Source organism: Carettochelys insculpta, chromosome 25, assembly GCF_033958435.1.
Source record: "Carettochelys insculpta isolate YL-2023 chromosome 25, ASM3395843v1, whole genome shotgun sequence".
Taxonomy (NCBI): domain Eukaryota; kingdom Metazoa; phylum Chordata; order Testudines; family Carettochelyidae; genus Carettochelys; species Carettochelys insculpta.
Genome location: NC_134161.1, coordinates 5,968,237 through 5,984,551, shown reverse-complemented (window position 1 = coordinate 5,984,551; position 16,315 = coordinate 5,968,237). Strand labels below are relative to the sequence as shown.

General features: G+C 48.6%; 2 protein-coding genes across 2 annotated transcripts; one reads left to right on the top strand and one right to left on the bottom strand.

The window, feature by feature from the left end:
- Window positions 1-351: 351 nt before the first annotated feature.
- On the bottom strand, window positions 352-7,568 carry CRYAB (crystallin alpha B). Its single transcript, XM_074976925.1, has 4 exons — window positions 7,384-7,568; window positions 7,103-7,300; window positions 1,651-1,773; window positions 352-696 (listed from the first exon to the last, which is right to left on the bottom strand). The coding sequence occupies exons 1-4, from the start codon at window positions 7,462-7,464 to the stop codon at window positions 493-495; spliced, it is 606 nt and encodes a 201-aa protein (XP_074833026.1). The 5' UTR covers window positions 7,465-7,568; the 3' UTR covers window positions 352-492.
- A 5,935-nt stretch (window positions 7,569-13,503) lies between these two features.
- On the top strand, window positions 13,504-15,934 carry HSPB2 (heat shock protein family B (small) member 2). The gene is made up of 2 exons (XM_074977119.1): window positions 13,504-13,668; window positions 15,017-15,934. The coding sequence occupies exons 1-2, from the start codon at window positions 13,575-13,577 to the stop codon at window positions 15,466-15,468; spliced, it is 546 nt and encodes a 181-aa protein (XP_074833220.1). The 5' UTR covers window positions 13,504-13,574; the 3' UTR covers window positions 15,469-15,934.
- Window positions 15,935-16,315: the final 381 nt, after the last annotated feature.

Sequence of the window (16,315 nt, the reverse complement as noted above, 5' to 3'; positions counted from 1 at the left end):
AGGATTTGGCACCGCATGTCTATGAAGACATTTTAGAGCTGACTTGATTATGGGGGACACCGTGGGCTATAAGAGAGCCCAAATAAGTCAGCATATGTTTGCTTCTTCCTACAGACTGGACCTGAATAGATTGTAAGCGGTTTGGAGCAGGGACCATCTTTTTGGTCCTGTGTTTGTACAGCACCTAGCACAGTGAGGTTCTAGTGCATGATGGGGCTTCTAGATACTACACAATACAGATAATAATAGCATGTGTATACTTTAGAGGCACAGTCTGACCATGCTTATTTAGACGAGCAGTGATACCGCATCCAAGTCCCTGACATTCAAAGGCAAACCACAAAATGCTTATTTATGTTTTATTTGTTAGCAAATGAGCTCATTCTCTCTCCTGAACATAAATAAATAAGTATGGCCAGTCAGTACAGCATATGCTGCTTGCATCCAATGGAAAGGTTTTCCTGGATGGAGAAGTCGAGTTCAAACAGCTTCTTACTTCCTGTGGGCCCCTCCAATAGCAGACTTCTCCTCACGGGTGATAGGAATGGTGTGTTCAGGAACATCGCTTTGTTTCCTTGGTCCGTTCACGGTCAGGACACCATCTGAAGACAGGGACGAGGTGATGGAAAGAGGATCCACGTCGGCTGGGATCCTGTATTTCCTGTTGAACTCCCTGGCGATGAAGCCATGCTCGTCCTTATCAGAAGGGAAGGAAAAGAAGGTTTGATATCCAAGCTCAATTCCAAATAACATTCCCCCTGAGCAGAGGTCAAGTTTGGGAAGCTCCAGCCCCATAGAAAAAGTTTCAGAAAGTTTGGCACATCCCTGTCTGGAGACACCTTGTTTTAAACTGAATTCAAACACTGCATGTGCTGTCCAGACTGAAGGGGGGTGCAGGCTTGAGAACCCAGCAGACTTCATTGCAGAGTGGAGCCTGTACTTCCCAACCTCATTTCATCAGATGTCCTGTATTAGCCAGAGTCCTACTGTAGTCCTCTAAAACATTCCAGGCAGAAAAATGGCAGATACTACCTCTTCAGGGTCTCAGCGTACATGCGCAGATTCATCAGAGTCTGATCTCCAGTACAGTACTCTATTATTCTTTGCTCCTGGGAAGTTTTGACTTCACCCTCCTCCCAACTGTCAAATAGGTATTAAGGGCTGAATTTCAAAGGGAGATTATTCAGGTAACCACGGATTGAAATCAACCCTTTGAGTTTACAAAGGACGGTTTTGGGGCTTTGCTAGAGTACATTCTGAACAGTAACAATACAGTTAGAGTCAGTCAGATCACTTAGTTTAATTACTAATTATTCTGTTCATTGTTACCTGAATTGATGCTAACTGGTTAAATAATCTCCAAGGTGGGGCTTCCGATCCTTGCCCTCCTGGCTCCCTTCCCAACAAGAGAGAGGCTCAGAAATGTTAATTTTATGATTGCTTTTCCACAGCAACAACCTCTGGCCTGCTCCTGCCCAGTCTCTGATAGGTCAAGAGGCTGCACTTGCCATCTTTGCTAGAGTTAAATGATTCATGAAGTGAACAGAAATTATTTCCGACTAGAAGGCAACAAGGCAGTCTTGCCATATTGTCAGCTCCTGGCTTAACATGAGCAGGGGCAATTTGGACTTTACCATAAAGTGGCTATACCTGGCGCTCCTCGTGTTTCCCATGGATCTCGATCATGTCCCCCAACACCTTGATTTTCAGCTCCTCTGGAGAGAAATGCTTCACGTCGACATTCACGGAAAACTTGTCCTTATCCAGTCGCATCTGCAAACCAACAAGCTGATTAGAGAAGCACAGCTTCAACACTGGCTGTGCCTGCCACCCTGAACCTGGACAGGTCAAGAGAAAAGCACCTATCGATTTTAACGATGTAGGACCAAGCTCTAGAATCTAAATTCAGAGTCTATTGGCCAACAAGCTTTGTCCTTCAAGGGCTGACTAAGGCAAGAGGGGTGTGTTAATTTGCCCCCTTGTTTCAGTGCTGGATCCAAGCCATGCCAGGTTGTCTCAGTCCAGCGAGGCGTTTTTACTGCTCCTCAGTACTACAGTATCTGAGTGCCTATCTGTGCCTTCTTGTCGAGATAAATACTTCCTTGTGGAGTGCGAAAGGGACACTTTGTCAATCTGAACTTTTAGAAACTGATCCGTTCATTTGCATTTGACCAGTTTTTATTATTTAGTATTATTTGTTTGTAATTCCTTTTGCAGAATTATCTGGGGCTTTGTGCTTCCCTCCTTGATATTCACAGAGGTCTTGTCGGCACTGGAGAAAATGACTGCACAGTGGTGCACAGCCAGGCCATATTTTCCCCTGAATAGTCGAGTCATGACAAAACTAATTAATGTGTCGTTGCCGAATTCTGTCACCTAAGTACTCATTCGCCCTTTTCTGGATTATCGATCGATACATTAAACAGCTTTTGTCCTGGTCGGAAATGCCAAGTGATACTGTGCTCATCTTTTGCCTTTATTTCTTTTACTGCGTATAGTGACTGTCCCATTCTGTTGGATTCCCTAGCATTGATGTCCCATTTCTGAAGTTTACCTGTTCAGCTTGAATAACCTCTGAGTCCATGATATTTAGATAAGCTTGTTTCCTTCTTACATTCCTGCTAAATAGATTTTTCTTTTTCTGAGGGATGCACATACTTTCTGAGACTGAAAAGAGATGCTTAAATAAGACTTGGGATCTCATTGCTTCCTCATTTGTTTGGGCTTCCCTTCCGAAATTGTAGGTTTTGAACAAGCTTCCTCCATCCAGAGTACTGAACCTACTTACACTGAGCTCTCGACCAGTGTTCCCATAGCAGAGTGCTTGAACGGATGCCCAGGAGAGATTCAGGTGCTTCCCAGCTGATTAGCAGAGCACCCACAGCTGGTAGCATGTGTTTCTATGGGTGGTGCACATCCACTCATGCCTCAGTGCACACAACACAATTTATTCCACACATGGACGGAAAATTAGAGGGAAAACTGCCTTCAACGCTTTGGTGCTAAGCAACAAACAGACGTTGGAAAAATATTCCCCCTCTTTGTCTTCCAGCTGGAGTAATCCTAGATGTTATTTGTACCTCTGGATTTGATCCAAAGTTCAGTAACCTAGAAAAACATATTTTCAAAGGGCTTTTAATTGGAGGAGCTCGAGAAGAGGCACAAACTTTTCAGCTACCAATGGGACTTTCAAGAGGGCAGTGGTTCTTTAATATTCTGCTAAGTGTTAGTCACTAGTTCTTTAGACAGTCCCTGCATGCCTCCTCCCTCAGAGGCTAGACTGCTGTAAATGCCCTTGAAAACTTTAGACATATAAGCCTGTTCTGTCACTCACAGCAATGTAAGTTCAGCAGCTCTGCTCTTGATTTACACAAGGCAAGAGAAGAATCAAGCCTGTTGTTTATTAACTCCCCAGTGCATTTCAACTAGGACATTGCTATCCCAGCAGCCGTTTCTTGTTATTGTTGCTTTTGGGGTTTTTTTTGTTTTTCTTTTTTTTTTTGCCTCCCACTCTGAACCGCAAGGCCTGGAGGAAGAAAGGGGTACTTGTCACGCAGCAATTCAGAGCTGGAGCTGAAGGGCATTTTCACAGGGATTTCTGTGTGGATGGGAGAAATTTTTGCCACCCCAGGCGATGTGAACTTGGGGCTCTGCCAGTTTTTGCAGTGAGTTGTTTGTGAAATTCCCTGGGAGGAGGGAGCTGCAGAAAAAGACTTGGAGTTTGAGGACTAAGCGTACTAATGCTGAACAGTGGTAACCACAGGGAAGAGGGAATGGGCGAAAGAGCAGAGAGGCTATTGAGGGTCAAGGAACAGGGCAGTTCTCTTACAAAGGAATTACTGAGATTCCATGCATTGTTCTCCTCCCAAGCACTTCTCTGAGCTGAGATCAGAGAGGAAGATGCCAAGTGCTGGTAGAAAGTAGGAGTCTGGCGGCTTATCATTCTCCAGGCATCCCTCGCAGCAGCTAGGCTGCCACAAAGAAGTTGTAGTGTAAGGCAGGCAGGAGCTGCCTCTGCTACACAAGCCCACTAGCAAAAGAATCTGTTACGCCCAAGCTCTGCCAGCTCTTTGACACCTCTGTTGTGGCCCCCAATGCGGCGGGGGGGGGGGGTGTGTCCAGGAGGCAGAGGGTGTGTTCCGACTTCCCAGGGATTCTTAACCTACCATAAGAGACTCTGAATCAAGGGCACAACTTGGACTGTCCCAGCCTGCCTTGATGGCCAGCCCCATTGTCTCCCAGCATCTGGATGAATCTGACCACAGGTGCAGGAAGCAAAGGGTCAGAGTGAGGAAGTCAGCAGTAGATATGCTCACTCTGCTGTTGGAACCAGCCAAATCCCTGCCTCAATAGACTTCCCAGGAATGTCTCCAAGTCGCAGACAACCGCAGGGATTGTGCCACTCTCGTTACCAATGAAGGCAAAGGTGGTGCCTCCCATTGGTTTGATTCTTCTGAGAACTTTCCCTCTAATTATTGGTCAATGTAAGGCACCAGGTGCCAAGCAAAAAGGCATTTGCCCCAGAGAAATATGATGCCAGATTTAAATACAAATGGGTCAAACTTGTTGCTAAAGTCCCCCAGGCACCCCTGCATTTGCTACCATCTGAGTGGTGCTAGGTACAATCAGCCATCCACTGGCACTGCTTGTGGGGAACAGTGGTCGCCTCTTCTGCAGTGCAGGAGTCACACTGGTTTCCCAAGAGGCTAGGGAGAGTCGTTCTTCCTGAATAAGGAAATTAAGGTTTTCCCCATCTTCCTCAGCCCCATTTCCTGGATGAACACATTCTTCACATAGCTGTCTCATTGGAAACATGCCCGGAGCCGGGGCAGGGAAGCATGGCAGGACTGTTTTCTGCCGTAGGTTTGAGATGGAGAGGAAGACGATCCTCTGGGCACATGGGAATCAGTTACAAGGCAGCGGGGAGGGAGGAGCAGAGAGGGGGATCTTCCTGCACCTAAAAATGCAGTTCTATTCTGCAAAGTGAAGTCTGTGCAGCTGGGTCCTTAGCGTGCAGCATTATCTGCTCCTTAGGTTTCCACATCTGAGCAAACTGTCTTAGGAACAATTTGTTAGGACTGTACTGCTTATAACATCTGTTAACCCTGCAGGGCCAGCACACCCCTGGGAAAGGGAGCCCGAGAGTCTGTTGCTATTTCTTTCTCGTGCGATAGCCTGGAGCAGTCGCAGTCTTGGACCTATTATGCTAGGTGCTGTGCAAAGCCAGGGTTCCGGCAGCGCTGCTGGTATTATTTGAGATAAGTCTCAGCTGCAAAGCCCTCTGTTGCACAAGGAGCTAGACAAGTGTCACTGGCTGGGCAGACTCTGTGATGGATGGCTACGCACAAGCCCAGCATGTTTCTCAGATCTAAGACTTTGCTGGGACAATGAAAACATTTTCCCTTGTATGTGGAGTGGTTTTTCTCCATCAATATAAAAAAAGGGAGGACGGGGAGGCAGCCCATCATACCAGCTTACAGTCACTTTGCAGAGCAGATCACCAGTTTGCTTGCCCTCCTCAGACTAGGTCCAGCCAGAAACCTGTCTGGATAGGTGCGATATAACGTGCTGTTCAACCAATTAACCCTGGCATAAATAGCAGGGACTCCATGGCTTTGCGAGTGTCATTCCCACACAATTGCTTCTCAGATGCCTGCCAACCACAGATCTAAGCTGCATGAGGAAAGTAAAACCACAGGCACTGCCATACATTACTGTGTCACTCGTAAGTCAGAGAGTTAGGCACAAAGCTCTCGGAGGAGAGGGATGTGGGTATAATAGTGAGCTCTGCACCTGCACATCTATGCTGGTGAGACTCAGACGCATTCAGACCCTGCTGGACACTTCACACAGCATCTTTGGTATGGTTATAGAGCGGGTGCAGAGCTCACCTTCCCAGCCTGCATTAAAACCCAAGAGTGAAGCAGGACCCAAGAATGAGGCAGTAGGGTAAGCAAGAGTGTCTAGTCCTGTTTAGTAATCAGGCAAGGGGAACTCAGACATTGAGGATGCACAGTATTTGATGCCTGGAGACCCTCAAGATCCATAAATGTGACGACTCTAATTTGCCCGAGTGATTCAGCAGAAGTGAGGTCAAAGCAGAGCAGGGGGAGCTGCCGATGACTAATTGTGCCACGTAGCAGCAGGTGGAAACTGTGAAAGGAAAGAGGAAGTGTGGTCAAGGTGTTGCAGCAGGGGACAGGAAATCAGAACTCCTGGGTTCTACTCCTTTCTCCAAGAGGGGGTAGGATGTCTGAGGTCAGAAAGTCTCAGTGGTGGAGTAGTCTTAGTCTGTAACTTCAAAAACAACATGCAGTCCTGTGGCACCTTTGAGACTAACACATTTATTAGGTCATGAGCTTTTGTGGGTAAAACTCACTTCATCAGATGGGTTGGAATTGAAATTTACAGAATCCTGGGTATATATAGCAGGGGAAAAAAAAAAGGAAGTTACCTGTCATTAGAAGAACCAATTAGTGAAGCAAATTAACCTGGATGTGGCTCTTTCATAGCATGTGATGTAGAAATGCTAATATCAAAGGTGAGAAAATTGTCCCTGTAATGCGTTAGCCAGTTAAGATCTTTATTCAAGCTAAAGTTAATGGTGTTAAATTTGTAAATGAATTCTGGTTCAAGTTAGAAAAGTGAACTGGGAATTCAGGGCTTCTGTGTTCCATTCTCTGCACTGCTGCTAACGGCTGTGAAATTTCAGGCAAAGTACTTTGACTCTCTGCCCCATGGCGATCAACGCCTATCTTGCTGGGGGAATGTGATGCTTAATTAATTGACATTAGTGATGCATTTTGAGGTGCTTGATTCACAGATGTGACAGAGGCATGATAAGTATTATTACACAAGGGTTTCATGCTGGTGTCATGCCAGATAGTGCCTACAGGGCCGAATGCAGCCTGACATAGGGAACAGGGACACAAGAATGGCCCCTGTAGTTGCTCCCTTCCCCCCACCCCTGTTTTTTTTTCTAATACCAGCCTGCAAGGAGCTTCCCAGGGGTTCCCCCAAGAGCGAGGCTGGGCTCTCAGCTCCAGACCCAGCCAGAGGCATGTGCAACAGACGACAAAGATTAGGAAGAGAGAATTGTTACCTCTGAGAATCCTGTGTCTAGCCAGCTGGGTGTCCTGAGGAAGGGGGATCTGAACAGGAAAGGGCTGAGAGTGCCCGAGGTAGGGAACAGCTCAGACTCTGCGAGATGCTCTCCGAAGCTCTGGTCAAAGATTCGTGTTGGCGTCAAGAAGGAAAACAGGGGTCGGCGGCTGAAGGGATGGTGAATGGCGATATCCATCTGTGCTTATCAGGGAGAAGAGTGAGAATTTATGTGCCGTAGAGTTCTTCAAGGACTGGTATGCCAGGGCTTTTTATACTCACTGCTGTCCAGGCCTCGCCCCGCTGAACTCTCTGGAAGGGTGATGTCAGGAGTTTTATTATCCCAGTTCCCGTCTGCTCCATTCAGCAATGGCCAGTCAATTATCTAGGGGATTTGAACACTATGCGAAGGAGGAGGGAGGGAAAAAAGTCTAGTGGGTCAGCAAGAAGCAGAGATGCCCGGCCCCACACCCCCACGCACTGTTTATCTGCAGAGTCCCCAGGCTTGGCTGATGTTCCCAGCTGCTTCAGATGCCAGGAGGATCAATGCAGCGCCTATCTTTGGCTCACACAGACAGCGACAAGGGCCCGTTGTCTTCATCATGTTTGGAATCTGGTTCCTGAAGCTACACGCGAGCCTAGAGATGGCTCTGCCGAGCCTTACAGAAGAGCAGCTGCAGTCCTGCTTAAGTCACAGGACTAACAGCCAGAAAAGTGACGTTAGATCGCTCTATCCATCCCAACCTCCCCACAGCTGGTGTGGCTCTGTCTGTCCTGAGCCCTCCTGTCTGTGTATGCCTGCTGTGTGTCTGTCTATCCTGACCAGTGGCGAATTAACCTAAGGGCAGTTGACCCGGGGCCCACAGGTATGAAAGGCCGCAAGGGTCCATGACTCCTCTTCTATTAAAACAATTTGCTCCAATGGAGCAAAAGAAATGTCATGTCATTCTTGTTGTAAAATTAATTTAAGAGTAATTGTATTAAGCATCACAAGTAATAATAAGCACAAATAGATTTTAAAGCATAAATAATGATGTTACATTAATATTTGAATATATTGGGGGGCACCTTATGGCTGTATTATCCCAGGCCCCCACCTGTTCTTAATCTGCCTCAATCCGGACCCCCCGCCCTCCCCATTGGCATATGTCTGTCCATCCTCTGTCCCCCTGCCCTCCCCTGCTTCCATCTGGGGCAGCTTTGTCTGATCTGACCCATCCAGCCTGTACAAGTCTTCCCCTCGTGGCCCTCCCGCCAACATGCCACCTGGTGTGTTTCTGTCTCTCCTGACCCCGACCTGCCTCCCAGGTGGTGCAATTTGTCTTGAATCCACTACACCTCAACTAATTCAGGTCTGTCTGCTCCCACCTGCCCTTCCCACCAACCGGGTTTCCAATTTTTAGTTTTGTCTCTATTTTGCACGCCGGATTTGAACTTAAAATGTTGGTCTCTTCTGAGCAGTTTTATCACAGAATATAGAACTGGAAGGAACCTCGACCTACCATTGAATCCAGTCCCCTACACTGGTAGCAGGACTCAGCACCATGTAGATACTAACACATGCTTGTCTAACCTGGTCTTAAATATCTCCAGTGATGGAGATTCCAGAGCCTCCCAAGGCAATTTATGCCAGTGCTTATCCACCTGGACAGTTAGGAATTTTTTCTTAATGTCCATCCTAAATCTCGCTTGCTGCAGTTTAAATCTAGTGCTTCTTGTCCTATCATTAGACGTTCAAGAGAATAATTTCCTCCCTACTCCTTGTAACAGCCTTTTGGGTATTTAAACGATACTACCATGTACCCTCTCAGCCTTCTCTTTTCCAGACTCAACAAACCCAGTTCTTTCAGTCATCCCACATAGCTCATGTTTTCTAGACCTTTAATCACGCTTGCTGCTCTTCCCTGGACCTTCTCCAATTTCTCCACCTCTTTCCTGAAATGTGGTGCCCAGAACAGGACGCAGTACTCGAGCTGAGGCTTAATCAGCAGTGAGTAGAGTGGAAAAATGACTTCTCGTGTCATGCTTATGACACTCCTCTTAATGCATCCCAGAGTGATATTTGCTGCTTTTGCAACAGTGTCACACTGTTGACTCATATTTCGTTTGTGGTCCCCTGTGAACCCTAGTGGACCGAGTTCATAGTAAACCTCTGCAGTACTCCTTCCGAGGCAGCCACTTCCGATTGTGTGTGTGTGAAATTTGTTTTTCCTTTCCTAAGAGAAGTACTTTGCATTTGTCCTTATTGCACTTTATTTACCTTTCGACTATTTCTCCAGATGACTACAGCAGGAAGGGATCTAGGGGTTATAGTGGACCACAAGCTAAATATGAGTCAACAGTGTGATACTGTTGCAAAAAACGTCAACATGATTCTGGGATGCGTTAACAGGTGTGTTGTGAACAAGACACGAGAAGTCATTCTTCCGCTCTACTCTGTGCTGGTTTGGCCTCAGCTGGAGTATTGTGTCCAGTTCCGGGCACCGCAGTTCAAGGAAGGCGTGGAGAAATTAGAGAGGGTCCAGAAAAGAGCGACAAGAATGATTAAAGGTCTTGAGAATGTGACCTATGAAAAAAGGCTGAAAGAATTGGGCTTGTTTAGTTTGGAAAAGAGAAGATTGAGGGGGGACATGATAGCGGTTTTCAGGTATCTAAAAGGGTGTCATAAGGAGGAGGGAGAAAACTTGTTCTTCTTGGCCTCTGAGGATAGAACAAGAGGCAATGGACTTAAACTGTAGCAAGGGAAGTTTAGTTGGACATTAGGAAAAAGTTCCTAACTGTCAGGGTGGTCAAACAGTGGAATAAATTGCCAAGGGAGGTTGTGGAATCTCCATCGCTGGAGATATTTAAGAACAGGTTTGGTAGATGTCTATCAGGGATGGTTTAGATAGTACTTGGTCCTACCATGAGGGCAGGGGGCTGGACTCGATGGCCTCTCGAGATCCCTTCCAGTCCTAGTATTCTATGATTCAGTGATTATTTTGAATTATGACCCTGTCCTCCAAAACACTTGCAGCCCCTCCCAGCTCGGTATCATCTGCAAACTTTGTAAGTGTACACCCTAACTGGTTTCTGCCTCTCTCTCTCTAATGACACCGGGCTGGGAGGGGGCAGGGATACCGATAGGCCCCAGGCAAGACACCCACAGGGTGGATGGGCAGACAACAGGGCAAAACCTATGTGTGCGTCATTTGTGAAGCTTCAATCCCTGTGCCTGCTCTAAGGTAAGCAGAGGGTTTCAGTCCCCTTGTGTACATTGGTCCAGCACATCTGTCTTTTCCCCAGCAATAAATCCATTTGAATGGCGATGTCAAGAAAGGTGAGAGCTCACAATCAAGGTGTGAGTTCAGACTGACCTCTTACGCAAATGGCATCAACTCTACTGGGAGAACTTTTAAAATGCACCACCATCCTCAGCAGGCATGCTATCGATCTATCCATCTATCTATCAATCTATCTATCTGCCTGGCTCCAAAGAGCTGACAAGCCCATTGTTATCCACAATGGTAATAACCCTTCTTTCCAGACAGGCTCCAGGATACACTTGTCCTGCAATCACTGCTTCCCCTTGGGAGATGGACTCTCATGAGTTTGAGCCAGCAGCAGCGAAAGAGAACAGCAACAGTGGAGGGAAGACCAGTGCCACATCCAAGGACCCTGCATTTCCTTCTCTTCCTTTTGGGTGTTAGTGACTTGGTGGTGTACAGGAAGCTGCTCGAGATGGGTGTGCAGCACCCTGCTAGAACACCTGCAGCGAGACCCAGCTGTGGCACAGCTATGTGGAGAGCTCCACAAATCCACAGGTATCCACTCTACAGCCAGGGGTATCTGCACGTGTGGATGTGGATGTGGATATCTGTGGCTCGTTTTTGCAGATGTGCACATAAATTTTGCACCCGTGCAGGGCTCTGGCAATGCGCCGTGCATCACCAAAGCAGCCAGCCTGGCCACTGTGTCTCAAAGTGCCAAGTCCCAAAGAACTGAGGAGAAAGGCTGCCTGGGCTCAGATCTTGACGAGTTCACCAGCAAAGAAAAGGTGAAAGGGGGCCTTCTAGAACGGGAACATCACAGAGAGCAGCAAGAATCTATCCCTGCCTCCTTATGGCTCTGCTGCTGACTCTCAGGAGTGAGTTGCAGAAGCCCTGGGTGTGCCAGATCTGAGCAAATCACTAGTTACCTTCTCCCATGCACGTGTTTCTGCTGGTACCTCACCCAGGTTTGCATTCAAGTTTCCTGGGGTGTCACCCCTGCCCTGACCACACCTGCGCTGAGCCCTGTTTGTATTCATAGTGCTACTAAGAATAAAAAGTGACTCATATAGGCCACCCGGTTAAATCTGGCCCTGATTAAGTGTGATTACGAAGGTTAAGGGAGGAACATGCAATGATGGGACAGGCACAACTGCCTGTTACTTTGCCAGCTGCTGCAAAGCGTGACATCAATGCTGTATTCCTGGTTTTTATCCTTTCCCTGTTCCGGCGCCACACTTTTTCCTTCCTCTTCCCTTCTTTCAGTGGGGCTGGCTATGCATGGTGGCACGTCCCCAAAGACACTGCTGGGAGCTTCCTCCTGACAGTGCCCTTCCTCAAGTCTGCACATGTGTGCTCTGATCGGCTGGTCACCAGGCATCTCCCCAGAGATGCTCAGCTTGCTCCGACCCTCTGTTATAGCTATAAGGGTTTTGCTGGGTGAGCTGGGAGCTCTCTGACACACCCTGTGTAGAAATGGACAGAAATGGTTGCTTGTGAGCTCTTTGGGCCGGGCACTTAGGTTTGGTTCTGTCTGTACGGCATCTAGCAGGTGGGGTCTTGGCCCATAACTGGGCTTCCGAGATAATAAGAGCAGGCAGCCCTGTCTGCGAGCTTCACTGCCTCCAATTCTGCACTCACCTCCAGCAGCTGTTGTAAATTCCTTTGCCTTTAGTGGACACCTTTGCTCTGTCTGACCTGTACGCTAGTGGATACCAGACCCACATCCAGTGCCATCTCCTCTGCTCAGTTCTGAAGGAAGCGTTTCCCCCACACCTACGGAATGCAGCTACAGCTGTACTGTGGGTAGGTTGTGGCCAATCCTGCAGCTCTTGGCAAGAGGGACGGAGTTCCAGGGGGCAGCAACAGCCGAGGCTAGAAGTGTCTCCTGGGATTACCTACCTTGTAAACAAGAAAGGCATGACACTAGTGCACCTGCTGCTCTGTGCTTCGGAGACTTGGAGCATAGAAGGCAGCTCTGGTTTCAGGGCACGAGGCTCTTATATGGGGACCAACTCATTCAGCACTTGAAAAACTGATCTGGGCTAAATTCAGCCCCCAAATAACTGTGGCCTGTTTATTGTAGGCGTGTCCATTGCATCAGTCTCTGTGATACTGAAACCTTAGCATTGGAGTGAGGCCAGGGATCCTTTTAGCTCATGAGTTCTAGTGTCTCACTTTCAAGTGGGCAGGAGAGGTGGGAGGGGAAGAAGTGCTTGAACTATTTAACACATACCCACAGAACTTTACACCTGCTGAGTGATGAGGAATCAATCCTGGCTGCTCAGCAGCTCTGGAAATCAAGCTCCCATAGATTTTGTTCAACAAAGAATGATTCACAAAGAGGTGACCTGGAGAATGGCTTCACTACTTCCCACCATATTCCCACACAGTTCTGAAGGCTGGGCTAATCTAGCCCAGGTGGTGGCTAGAACATTTGTTGCAACAATGTATGACTTGGAGCACCCAACAGTCTGATTGGTTTCCAGTCTAGATGTGTGTAGTATGTGGGGGTACTGGATACAAATGTAACAACGTGTAAAGCATCTCCCAGCACTAACTCATTAATCCTCAAATGGTGGAGGGGGGCTCAGTAGAGCCCCGGCGGGCAGGTTTGTGTTATTAACCCCATTGGACTTTTGAGAAGAGCACAGTACGGTGAGGGGAAAGACCACAGAACCCAACACTGGTCCAGGGAAGGGAACAGAGCTACAGAGCTGCCAGCCCCCAAGTTTGCATTCTGCACCCAGCACATGTCCTCCCTTCAGTGAAAACCCCATGTACATCTACCTGGGCTGGGCCTCTGTTCTCTCATCTTCCTTGGAGCCACTATGCCTCCCCATTCCAGTCCTGCAGGCTCCCCCATTCCACTTCGCTGCCCCGTTGCCCTCAGCACACCCAGGCCTCTGGAGCAGGGAATCCCAGCCCTCTGGCTTCCAGTCCATCATGACAGCACATTTTGTTTTTGGGAGCCTAAAATTAAACCACCCAATTGCTGCAGCCCCTCCCTGTCTGCGAACTGTGGCAAGGTCCCCAGCAGGAATGCAGTGAGACACTTTTCTTCATCCTCCTGGCTGAGCGTCCCTCGGCCTATGTGTCTATTTTGGTCCGTATCTTTATCACACCCGCCTCCCTATGGAATTCACGCAATTAAAACTTTGCGATCGGCAGCCTTCTCACCCTCAGAGGCAGCAAGCCGGCTGACGGCCCCTTCCCCGACAGACCATGGCTGAGCGGACGCTCCCTCACGCCTATCCCATGAGCACGGAGTATGAATTTGCCAATCCCAGCAAGATCTATGACCAGAACTTTGGGGAAGGTAAGGACAGGGCTGGGCTCCCCGTTTCGCTTTGCTTCAGCACCTCTGCTGCTTTCGCTCTCTCCTACTGCAGGAGTGCATCCTCAGGACATCACCTCCTTCAGACACATGGGTGCTGGAATTCGGGGTGCTGGGGTGTTGCTGCACCCACTGGCCTACGGTGGATTCTATTATGTGCAGGGTTTACGATTTATTTCAATAGCTCTCCACACCCCTGCTATACAAAGGGATCCAGAGCCCCTGCACTGACACAGGCACAGCTGCAGTGTGGGGGATTGAAATCATCAAGAGACCCAATGGGGGCCCAGGAAGGGTTGGGGAAAACCTCCAGAATTATTAGGAGCCATGAGCCATCATGGCCAATGAGCCCCAAGCACCCCCCATTCTTGATCTTTCTCCTTTTAATCCCCTCCTTCCACCACCGCAGGCTTCATTCCCGCTTTTCTTCCCTCCGTCCCTTTTCATTGCTAATGCACCTCCAGCGCAGGAGGAACAAAGTCCTCCTCTTCCATCTGGTATGTAGGTGAGGCCATCAGCAGCTGAGCCAAGTGGCACAGCCCAGGGCAAAGGGGCCATGAAGGCACCGCGGAGGTACCCGAGAAGGGTCATGCTCTTCTATTGCAAAGTGGTCCCTGCAAATTGTGAGGAAAAGCTGGCTCTGCTTCTCTTTAATTAGCTTAAAGAAAGACTGTTTAGCCGGGCAAGCCCGCTGCCTGGAGCTGGATTAAGGGGCTTTGGAAAAGAGTTGCTGCTGCTGGGGTTGGAGGTTGGGGGTCGGGCAGTGGGGGAGATTTTGCAGCCACAGGCAGCACATCGAAAAGCTGAGCTGGTGGGTTCAGGACAAAGCCAGAGCAGCGGCAAGCGGAGGGGAAAGAATGCAGGAGGCAGCAGAACAATTCACGAGGCTCAAAGCCTGCACACAACAGGGTGAAAAGGCAAAAGCCCCAAGGAAAGCCAGATGACAATGTCATTCACACAGAGGGATTTAGTTCTTCTGGCCAATTTCTCTGCATTCAGCACGTTCCATAACCAGCTCTGGCTGCGGGCTTCTCCCCTCGCAGCACCCACCCCTACTCTCTTGCATGCACTTCTTGTAGCCTGCCTCTTCCAGATGAATGGGAGATGATGGCTGCAGCTGGTGCATGGCGAGGGGTGACACTCAGTGGACTGCGTGCAGCATTCGTACAACAGACTTTGTGGGTTTTGACAGAGTCCACAGAGCCCTGTGTCTTGTCCCAGACTCTGCCAGTACTGCTAACATTCCCTTTCACCTCTCTTGGTCTCGTTGTTGCTTTCCTCCATCCCAGGATGCTAAGCAGCCCTATGCACCTCTTTTTGTCTCTTTCAGGTGTGTCCCCTGCAGAGATTTTAGCCCCGACCTTGTATCACGGCTACTACATCAGGCCCCGGATCAACAAACAGCTGGACCGAGGGATCTCGGAGATCAACCTCAATGAACACAAATTCCAGGTGTTTCTGGATGTCTGCCACTTCCTGCCCGATGAGATCACTGTCCGCACCGTGGACAACCTGCTGGAGGTGACAGCTCAGCACTCCCAGAAAGCTGACCGCCATGGTTTCATCTCCCGGGAGTTCACCAGGACATACATCCTCCCACTGGATGTTGACCCCGTGCGAGTTAAAGCCACGTTGTCTCATGATGGTATCTTGAGTGTAGAAGCTCCCCGAACCGGAGAGGAAGTGAAGGCCAGAATCAAGGAGGTAAAAATAACTCAACAAGAACCTCCCGTGGGAACGGAAGAAAACCTGGATAAGGGCAAGGGACAGGCTGAACCCTAAAACACCTGGGTGCTGTGTGTCAAATGGGGGGATATGTGATTGGGCCAGATCCCTTCTTCTCACCAGCATTGCTTGGCTTTGGGGAAGATTGATGGCTGGACAAAAGGCACTGGGGTTGAAGAGGGAGAGTTCAGAGGGACCATAGCTGAAGTCTTTTCCCAGTTCAAGCCATGCTCAGAGGAAGGTAGTACATGCTGCCATCGCTGCACTGTTCTCCAGAAATAAAAGGCCACATTTTTTGCTACAAACAGCTCTGCTGTGTTGCGGTTGGCTGTTACCTAGCTGCTGTGTTCCACCCCAGAAGAGGCTGCACTTCAGTGGCATCTGGAGTAATCCACTGCATCATTTTTAAACCTGATACTAACATTTGTGGAGAACTTGAGAGGCGGGAGGGGCTGTAAGTGTGTAAAAATAACAACAGTTCTTAAGAGGAACAAATAATAAATCTGGCTCTCGTCTCCTCTCATTTGTTTTGAATTTCAATTGCTCGTTTTTTAGTTATTCTGCGAGGAAGAAGCTGCATACCACCTCAGCCTCTCCTGATGCAATGACCCAGGAGATTGTTCTGGACTGCATATTTTCTGGCTCCAGATTAGTCGATTCAGAATTCCACTGTGAAATCAGCATCAGTGTATTCCCTGAGAACAACTAGCCAGAAGGGGCCATACTTATGGCCGATGGGCACGCTTTGCAACCATTGTGCCAGTCCCCTTCAGATTCCCAGAACAGATCTGATGCTGTAGTCCTTGCAGGAAGTGTCAGGGATGCGATGGCTTCCAGTTAGTAGGCACAGACCAAAAGATGCCAGGGGACTATGGTCAAAAATAAGCACTCATCTCCAGGGCTG

Bases quoted from the DNA above. Each gene is read 5' to 3' on its own strand.
- HSPB2 (XM_074977119.1), top strand. From the start codon at position 13,575: ATGGCTGAGCGGACGCTCCCTCACGCCTATCCCATGAGCACGGAGTAT. The intron at 13,669-15,016 runs GTAAGGACAGGG...TGTCTCTTTCAG, and splicing joins TGACCAGAACTTTGGGGAAG to GTGTGTCCCCTGCAGAGATT.
- CRYAB (XM_074976925.1), bottom strand. From the start codon at position 7,464: ATGGAGCAGACGGGAACTGGGATAATAAAACTCCTGACATCACCCTTC. The intron at 7,301-7,383 runs GTGAGTATAAAA...TGATAAGCACAG, and splicing joins GGGGCGAGGCCTGGACAGCA to ATGGATATCGCCATTCACCA. The intron at 1,774-7,102 runs GTAACAATTCTC...GTTGGTTTGCAG, and splicing joins TAGACACAGGATTCTCAGAG to ATGCGACTGGATAAGGACAA.